At 36.6% G+C, this 10286-nt stretch overlaps 1 protein-coding gene across 1 annotated transcript; it reads right to left on the bottom strand.

Annotated features, from left to right (window-relative positions):
- Positions 1-3735: 3735 nt before the first annotated feature.
- Positions 3736-10021, bottom strand: LOC121794541 (NAD-dependent malic enzyme 59 kDa isoform, mitochondrial-like). Its single transcript, XM_042192748.1, has 20 exons — positions 9788-10021; positions 9475-9696; positions 8799-8895; positions 8177-8295; positions 7929-8096; positions 7721-7849; positions 7310-7370; positions 6967-7070; positions 6801-6884; positions 6581-6687; positions 6371-6464; positions 5989-6102; positions 5753-5818; positions 5166-5238; positions 4995-5081; positions 4795-4849; positions 4648-4719; positions 4457-4519; positions 4248-4362; positions 3736-4002 (listed from the first exon to the last, which is right to left on the bottom strand). The coding sequence occupies exons 2-20, from the start codon at positions 9604-9606 to the stop codon at positions 3931-3933; spliced, it is 1812 nt and encodes a 603-aa protein (XP_042048682.1). The 5' UTR covers positions 9607-9696; positions 9788-10021; the 3' UTR covers positions 3736-3930.
- Positions 10022-10286: the final 265 nt, after the last annotated feature.

The following is a 10286-nucleotide window of genomic DNA, read 5'->3' as shown; positions in this document are numbered from 1 at the left end:
TTTTGAATTTGTGTGTTCAAGATGCGATCGATTTGTGGCAAAAGTATGTTGATCCTATTAGAACTGCTGTGAAGTTGATTCATAACAAAGCTCCTATTGGTAGAGCTTGGAAGAGATATTGTCATGGTAAGCAATGCAGGTACACCAACTTTCGTTTGGATGTTTCAACTCGTTGGAACTCGACATATGATATGTTGGAGTCGACTTTGAACCACATTGAGTATTTATGTGATTTTTTTAGAAGTTGTCCTCATGTTCCTTCTGATTTGATTTTGATACCCGCTTGTTGGGACCACAGCATGGATTTATTTCGATTATTCCGCGCTTTCAAAAATGCCACTGTTGAGTTATCCGGAGTTTATTATCCTACTTCTGTGCGCGTTTTGGAGCATTGCATGTATGTGGCAATTGGTTTTAAAACTTGTGTGAAAAATACTCAATTCATTGAGTTGAAGGCTATTTTGTTTTACATGGTTGAAAAATGGTTAAAATATTTTTCACGTATTCCAAATGTGTTTTTGATTGCAAAATGCTTGGATCCAAAGTGGAAGTTGCATGGTGTTTATAAAATTTTAGACATGTACTATGGTTGTTTGCACGCTTTGGATTTTTCTCAACTCCGCGAAATGGGCTTGACAAGAGGAGAATGCTTCGAACTAAGTATTCCGGATGTTGATGAAATCAAACTAAGGTTAGATAGTGCACTTCGTTCTCTCTACGCGGAATATGAAATGCGGTATAACACCGCTCACCAGGTACGTGCTCCTCCTACTCCGTCTACATTTGATTTTGGTGGAGGGGATTTTACCAATATCATGATTGATCCCGACGTAGTATCACAATTGCAAGATCTATACGGTACTACAACCAATAGGACTAGAGCGACTAGTGAATTAGATATATATTTGGAATCGCGCTCTATTTTTCAAGATGCAGGTCCTCCTACTCAACAAATTGACGTCCTTAATTGGTGGGGAACACATGACAAAGAGTTTCCGATACTCTCCATCATGGCTAAGGAGATATTCGCCGTTCCCGCTTCTACCGTCGCCGTTGAACAAGCTTTTAGTGTCGGCGGTTGTGTCCTAGACGACAGAAGGAGCAATCTCTCCGCCAAGAACATGGAAGCCACTATGTTACTTGACGATTGGGCAAAGGCGGACATGAGAGCACAAGAGCCGGATTTCGACTTCCGTGTAGAGAGTGATGGTGAAGAATTTTCTTCCGATGGCGATGACGAGGTCAGAAGCGAGAGCACTCAACATTAGCAATGAGTCGACGGGGCGGGGGGCGGTGAACGGCGAGCACAGCCGACCAAAAAGGTAAGCAAGGTAAGAGAACTACGTGGGCTTTGATTCCTCAATAAAATTGTGGATACGTAGGCACCTCAACTTAAATTTGAAAAGTTTAACTTCGAAAGTTTAAGTTGAGCTCAAGCCCTTTTCAAATTTTTTTCCCCCCCATTTCATGTTTTTTTATTTGTAATTGTAATGTATCATTAAAATATATTCCCCATTCGATATGTATCTTATTGGTGAAAAAGTGGATATCTTTGGGGCAAATGGTACTGGAACACAAATTTATATATGATCTTGAAGTATCATTCCAGATTCCATATATAAATTTGTGTTCCAGTACCATCTGCCTCAAAGATACCCACTTTTTCACCAATAAGATATTTATCAAATGGGGAATATATTTTAATGATCTTCAAGTACAATTTACCTTAGGATCAACCATTTTTTCTTGCAAAATGTTGCCCATTTTCTAAGCAAACACGTATCAGCACGCCATATACACATTGATGCATTTCTAATAGGGGCAATTTGATCTTCCAAAGCAATCAATGTGTGTTCGAGATGCATTGATTGCTTTGGAAGATCAAATTGCCCCTATTAGAAATGCAGCAATGTGTATATGGCGTGCTGATATGTGTTTGCTTAGAAAATGGGCAACATTTTGCAAGAAAAAATGGTTGATCCTAAGGTAAGAGAACTACGTGGGCTTTGATTCCTCAATAAAATTGTGGATACGTAGGCAACTCAACTTAAATTTGAAAAGTTTAACTTTGAAAGTTTAAGTTGATCCCAAGCCCTTTTCAATTTTTCCTTTTTACACCCCATTTCATGTTTTTTTTATTTACCTTCCGAGTCCCACGAGGCGACGACACTTGTAAATTATATTATATTGTTGTATGTTGTTGTATTGTATACTTATGTATTGTAAATTGTAATGTATCGTTGTCCGTTACAACTCAAAATCAATAAAATTTATTTCATTTTCTCCTTATTCGTCTTATTTGTGCTTGAATTATGCATTGTCTTGTTCCGATTTATTGTATAAAGCCAAATTTCAAATTAAAAAAAAAAAAAATATATATTGAACCGGCGGTTCCGCCGGTTCGAAAACCGGAACCGCCAAAACCGCCGGAAAACCGGCGGTTCCGAACCGGAACCGGAACCGCCGGTTTTCGAACCGGAACCGGAACCGTGAAATAGCCTCACGGTTCGGTTCCGGTTCCGAAGACGACCGAACCGGAACCGGCGGTTCCGAACCGGAACCGCCGGTTCGTGAACCGTGGGCATGTCTAGACTAGACTAAAAAAGGGGTGATTGGGACATATGCATATCTATATCAATAGTCAAGAACTTGTCCAGCCTATGTATGCATGGTCCCAATAAAAAAAGAGAAAAAGAAATAAGTTTATGGTGACTGGAAAAAAATGTGAAAAAAGGTGATACTACTAGTATTTGGTATATGGAATTGAAATTCTATAGAATACAACATAAAATTATAATAATGTATTTTTAAATACTTTGTTTGATAAAATTAGAAAATTTAATATAAAATTCCATTTTAATTCTAAATTTCTCTTAGTCGGTCAAAAATTAACTAAAATTGCTCTTAATTGTTAATCTAATATAATTTTAAAATATATACTTTACATTTTTCTGTATATTTTGAATAGTTTTTGCGAGTGTACGCGGGTGTGTGAATTGTGTAAAAATCTGTATAGTGTATTGTGTATATAAAATGTATGATATGCAGTATGTATATTCTTTGTCTAGTGTGTCATGTTTGTTTAGAAAATTAACGCTTTAATAGTAAAATAAATTTTTTAATATTACCAATATTAATTGTAAAATTAAATAGTAGAATTAAGGAAACAATTTAAATATTTTTGGATAATATCAAAACTTCAATTACAAATAATTTTATTGATTGAATCAAGTTGTGCTCCTTAGCTTGCAAAAGTCTCATTTTTCTTCCTAAAAAAAAGGAAGTCACAATTTTCCAAAACTCTGCCATGCTTCGATTATCCGATCCAAAACGCTGCCATAGTGCCATGCTTCTACAATTTTCCAAAACACTGCCATGCTTCCATCATACAAACACTCACATTTAAGTCACTAGATTTGTGACAACTGGTATTAAAATTTTAGGATAAATATTACTGTAAATATCAAATTTTATCCGTTCAGTCAAATTGGAATGAGAACTGGAACTCTCATACATACACAAGTACTTGCACTCATAAAGTATTTACTTGTCAAAGGTTTTATTTACATTACATGAAAGCTAAGTAGCATGTGTTATAAGTTACTATAACACTAGGTAAATGCTTCTCTCTAAGGACATCCACAACCACAATCATACTTTTAATCAAAGCAAGCAAACATGCACACATAACGCGCACATGAAGATGGTTTAAGAAGTAAGTTCAGAGACCACGAATATTTAAGGTATGATATGATTATTTATAAACCGATTGTTGTTGGTGTTTATTGTAAGATACGGACAGTTTATAGACACGGTTTTGTGGGGTTTTGGTATGGATGCATAAGATACTACTACTAATTTGCAGTCAACTTTTCTCACAAGTGCTGCACAAATAATCATCTAAAAACTAAAAGAAAATAAAGGAACACATCACTTTTTGTGCACAAGAGGGCTATACACAGGGAACCACATGTTGTCCTTCACATACTTGATTATCTGTTCCTGCATCCCACATAAATTATATCGACGTTAGATATTATTACCAACTTATTTTCTACCTTTAGGTATGACCACTGATATTATGACTAAATCATATCTAATCTTGTACATCTCATCTAGAAGCTTAACATAGCCTGGGTAGGGATGATGAGTTTTACTTATGGTTAATCCAGTAAAGTGAGCTGAGGAAATAGAAATTTGAATCAAGAAAAATTATGAAGTTGAAATTTTGGCTCATCCCCACATACCTCTGACATGTGTTTCAAATCTTTAGGGCCCACCATGCCGCGTCCATCTGCGACATGTTCAGCCACGGCTGCCCTCACAACTGCAGCTCCAACCTCAGCTGTGATGTCCCTTATACTGACCACACAAAACTATAGATTCAGAAGCAGTTGTGGAAAGAAACACCCCCATGGAATATAGCATATAGAATGAAGTTGATACACTTGCGCACCTATCAATGGGCGGATACAGAATGCCCATCTGAATTTCTTCGTCTGTGATGTATGAAGCAAGGCTGCAAGAACAACCTCGATTAAGATATTTGGCTGAAGACAGTATCCCATTTGTTCTGATTAAGCGTTTTGCATATGAAATTAATAGGGGGCCAAATTAATGAAAAACGATCCAAGTCCCTAAGCTTACCACTCAGCAGCTGCTTGCAGCATATTGTCAGTTATTATACGAGCACCACAGAGCAGACTTCCCAAGCCAATTCTAGATATGTACAAAGTTAGGAATTAGAACTCATAAACAGTAAAATATGAGGCATATTTCCTGACATGATCATACCCTGGAAAGAGGTACATGTTATTTGCTTGGTTCACATGCCCTGTCTTCCCATTCCCTGCAAAATCGGAACAAATTGGCACTAATCACAATACTTCTAAATAGTGATTATTACTACACCAGCCCTGAAAGACAATGGAAAGAAACTAGTGCAACCAACTATCATAGGGCCAAAGATTTAAACACATTTCAAAAGTTAATACCTAGATCAACATTATCGAAAGGGCTTCCACTTGCGAAGACAATATTTTTGCCAGCATGTTTGAAAGCCTCCTCCGCCGTGCATTCAGCTGTGCCATAAAGCAAATACTACTATTTATCTCTTCATGCACATATTATGAGTATAAGAAAGATTTAAAGTAGCAAAACCAAACCATTTGATGTAGGATTAGACATTGCAAAAATAGCAGGTTTAATGGAGTCTGAACTTTTCATGGCCTGTAGAATCTGATTACAAGATCAACAAAATAAAAAGAATCCAATTACTTTCAAAACATATAAATGGCTGGCTTAATTAACTTTATTAAGGACAGAATCAATCCTTCCGAACAAAAAACATCAAAAAGGCAGGCAGAAACAAGGTTGGACGGATAAAGTGAGAAATATTAAAGCAGGAGATGAATCAGTATTGGGGGGGTGGATTATAGCATAGGTCAAAAGAGCTAAATGGCTTCGAATGAAGGGTGGTCATATGCCGCCAAATGATACCGTGAAGTAATGGTATATGAGTGAAACAGAAGGGTTTGTGACTTATAATGCTAATTTTTCAGGTTTTCTTGGAACCAAACATCAGATGCATTATCACTTTTCAGATCATTTTGTCAAATAAAGATCGACCAAGTGATCCTGAGGAGAACACTGAAGTTGTATATTTCAGAGACAGGTAGACAATCTGAGGTGCATGAAACAATCCAAGGTGATGAAACACATAGGTAGACGATTCTAGGAATTGAGAATCAACCTCTTCACTGAAGACACCACCAACTCCAGATAAACCAAGAAGCACATGTGGTTTAGCCTTTCTAATCTGCACCATCATCAGAATGCTTCGATTATAAATAGATGCAAAAATATTTGCAGGTGAAACATAAAAAGAATAAAGAGTAGTTATTCTAGCTACTAGCTTTAACAAGTCATCAATCTTCTCTAGAGGATATGAAGGTTAGAAATTTTCAGAAATTTTCAGAGAAGACTTACTACTTCAAGCAGACTGGAACCCTCACAAAGTCCAAGCTCCTTAGTTTCTCCTTGAGATTTCGCAAATGGGGCAGCTGCAGGGTCAATGCATGCTCTTTCTTTTGTTATGAGACCCTTCAAATGTACATAGTGAAAATTATGAAAGAAAAAAAAACATTTAGGCCAGACTTCACATAAAGATATTCAACCCCCCCCCCACCCCCCCCCCCCTTTGTGTTGACTATTTCCCTAACCAGTAATCGCTACTTTAACAGTCAATTTTAAAATATAGATACTCCTATCATTTTTCACCCCCCCCCCCCAAAAAAAAAACATTTAAACTTAGAATTTTTTCAGTGGAGATAACAATAACTCATCATGTCTTAAAGATCTTAGTCAATACATCTTTGTCAAGAAGGAAAAATTGAGGATCTGCATCGGGTCCAGTCATTCTGGATACAGCCTGTAATGCCATATTAAGAACACCAAGTCCTGCACTGCAATTCCGAGTTTGGAATAAGAAATAAAGAAAAACCTGCCAATAAATCATAGAGTTTCTGGAACATGTTTGTAGACAGGCAGATGATCTATTAAACCAAATACCATAAGCTACCTTCCAGCCCCGACCACGACAATTTTTTGGTTTGCAAAATCTGTCAAAGGTCGTCCTTGTGCCCTAACCGAACCAAGTAGCCCAGCCAAAGCAACACCGGCTGTTCCCTGTAGTTTTTGAAGCCAGGTATACGAACATATATTCAAGCTTCACTTTGGGGAACATCTTCTTTAATATACTTTTCATGTGGTTATATAAAGTGGATTTGGTTGCAGTTTACCTGTACGTCATCATTGAACATGCAAAACCTCTTGCGGTAACGTTCTAGTGTCTCAAAAGCCCACTTCATTTGAAAATCCTCAAACTGTGAAGTTAGTTCCAATAATAAATTGTAAGTGTGCATTTGACCAGATTATCTTTGAAACAAATGTTTTGAATACAAAGACCTGCACAATTGCTTTTGGCCAACGTGCATGAACAGCTTCCATGAACTCATCAACAATCGCCAAATATTCATCTCCTTCCAGTCTATGTTGTCTGAGTCCTAGATCTGTCAAATATCTTCAGGTAAACTAAAATGAAACTCTCGATATTACAAAACTTTTACTTGTCTTGATGCATCTTTTCTGAAAATGAGATAATCATTTGGAAGCATAGTAAGGAAATTACATTTAGACATGGAGTACATTGAAGATAAAAATTACTTCCGAACAAAAAAAGAGGAAATCATATAACTAATTAAGTAAATAAAACAGAAGATATAAGTGAGCTTAAAATAAGTAAACTCACAGAGTCTGTCAGCAAGTAGCTTCTCATTGTTTGTGCCCACATCAAGCATAACTGGCAATATCTGAAAGCCAAATATAAATAAGAAGAAGTGTAAGATTACAAATAACAGAAGATACAGCAAGCAGACAGTTAATGATATTAATATTGTTTATTTAAGTATATGCTGACTTCTGTAACATGAACAAAATATTTATAGCTAAGAAGTACCTACAAATTGATAAACAGATATGCAGGTAACCAATAATAATTAAAATATGTATATAAAAGGATCCTGCATAATAGTTTACTTGATAGTATAAATTAAATACTGTATGATAATTTTGCAGAACCACTGGGTATGCAACTATGCATGTGAACTTAAGTCTTCTGTCATCCATTTACACATGGAAACAGAAAGCATGTTGGACATACATTTTGAGGGTTGATACCAGCAGCGGCAACATACATGTCAAGTTTCCCAATTGGAATACCGATTCCCTGAACTCCAAGATCACCAAGACCAAGAATACGACTACCATCTGTCAGCACAATCATATCAACCTGCACAAAAATCATGTTAAGATTACTCTGTACTTACACAATAACATAAGCAAGATTGTATCTAAGTTTGACATGATACCTGCTGCGCAGGCCAATTATAGATCATTGACATCATCTCCCCCTTATCTTTGGCACTGAAATACATTCCACGGGGACGCCGAAATAATCCTGAATAGTTTTGACATACCAATCCTACTGTGGGAGTATATATAGTCGGAGCAAAGTTCTTGATGTTGTCAATCAGTACCTACAAGGTAGAATGAAGACCATCCAGTTAATGATACCATACTTTTATCATCCATAGAAGCTGCGGGTCCGCAAACTTACTCGGTAGTATAATGTTTCATTTCTGTCATGAAGCCTGTTCAAAATTCTCCATTTTGCAAGGGAAACAAAATTAACTGGTTGACCTTGGGTATTTCTTTCCAGGGATCTATATGAATCCACTAATAATACCAGAAAAGAAAGAAGAGAACAAAAATTTTAAGAGTCAAAACCCCTGTAGTCCGAAGCAAAACTAGCCAAAGATTACATGGAAAATCAATCACCCCAAACTGCATACATTGAACAAATAACACCTATACAGAAACAACTTATAAACCAGAAAACCATAATTCAATTCAGCCACACAAATTTCCCAATGTGATTTTTTATCCCAAATAATAAGGTTGCTATGGATACTGCATATGTAAATATCACAAACTTCTAATCCTTTTCATTCATGATAAATTTAAGGTTGACAAAATGTACTTATGAGTAAAAAAAGTTCAGATAACATTCATTAGAATCGTTACTACACTATGTCCTAATATAAAAGAACAAAAACTACATCAGTTAAATTTTCATTTAGAAGCATTGGTGGAGGCAACGGCAGCAACAGAAAATGAAAATGAAGAACAAGCAGTCAAAATCTACCAATTTAATAGAGGCACAGAATTAGCGAACTTACTGAAACGGCCATATTGTTGCTCAAATGATATCACTCGTGGTGGAAGCAGACCACGTAGTCCAAGCCTATCTCTTTCTGTCAAAGGGAAACCTGTGTCCTGATTGTTTGAAATTTTAACAGTTATATAATTAATCACTAGGGAAAGGTTTCAATTCATATATGACTTCTTAATATTTAGTTCTTTGCCTCATTGTAGAAATGATCATGCTCCTTAACCAGGAATATATCAACTAACATAGGGTATTAGTATTTCACTGCGGAATACCACATCTTATCTGCCAATAGCAGCAGAATTCAAATATATAGCAAACAACTATTTATTCGTCTACTCTAGAGCTTACAGTACCTTATATGCTCCATGATGAACTGATTCTTAAACAGCATACAATCAACACAATAAATTAAAAACGTGAAACTGCATTCACTAATATTCCACAGAGAGACTCACAACAACACGAAAAATTCGAACGTAATCTAAAACAATGAAAATCAAATTACATAGGACGAACAAACGAAACAAATCGATCTCAAATCGATACACTCTTTGAACGACTGGAACAGCGCGTAGACATGCCAATTTCTAACACGTCCAATAGGATCAAATGACGTCAGCAACCGAAAAGCTCAATAACAGAAAAATGAAGCTAGAAAACAAAATGAAACAAATAAGACGAACCTTGTTAAACCAAGGATCGTGTAGAATATCAGCGCCGCGCTTGTGCACAATACACGGCCCCGGTATCTCTGTCGACATCCGTCGCCGCGACTGGCGGAGGCTCGACGCAGCAGATCGCGCCACTCTCCACATTCTCACGTTCCTGAAATCCACAATCGGAGAAAATCTAAAGCCTAAGCGAACTGATTCTCCACACCTTCACAAATGCCAACAATGTGTGCCCTGCAATCATATATAGTTATATACTACTATATATATACACACACTCAAACGACTCAGTCAAGTCGTATCAGAATATTAATGTCCATAATACATGTGCATATTTAGATTTGAGAATTCCGGAATTGAACTTTTTTTGGAGATTGAAAAAGGAGATTGCGAAGGACAATTGAAAACTCTGTTTGTTGAGAGTGAAGAATGAGACGCGAAGCGAACTTCAGCATCTGCCCGATGAAAACGGGCAGGAGTGAGAAGGAATGTGCTGTGCTAGACAAGCCAAGTTAGTTAGACTGAGTTGTACGGTTTACAAGTGCTGCCCTCCGATTGAATACGGGCTGCCGCGTCTGGGCCAATCATCCTCTTAAATGATGGTACTACCCTTCTATAAATGAAGTAAGATTACTAAGTACTCCTCCATATTTAAAAAATAAAAATATTTAAAACGACACCGATTTTAATGCATAATTAGTAAAGTAAGTAAGAATAATTGGTGAAGTAAGAGAGATGAAGAGAAAAAAAGTAGGGAAAGTAGAATTAGTGGATTGTGGGGTCCATGTCCTAAAATAGAAAGATTCTAAAGTTTCTATTTTTAA

This window comes from Salvia splendens, chromosome 1, assembly GCF_004379255.2.
Source record: "Salvia splendens isolate huo1 chromosome 1, SspV2, whole genome shotgun sequence".
NCBI lineage: Eukaryota > Viridiplantae > Streptophyta > Magnoliopsida > Lamiales > Lamiaceae > Salvia > Salvia splendens.
This window is presented reverse-complemented; position numbering and strand designations above follow the sequence as displayed.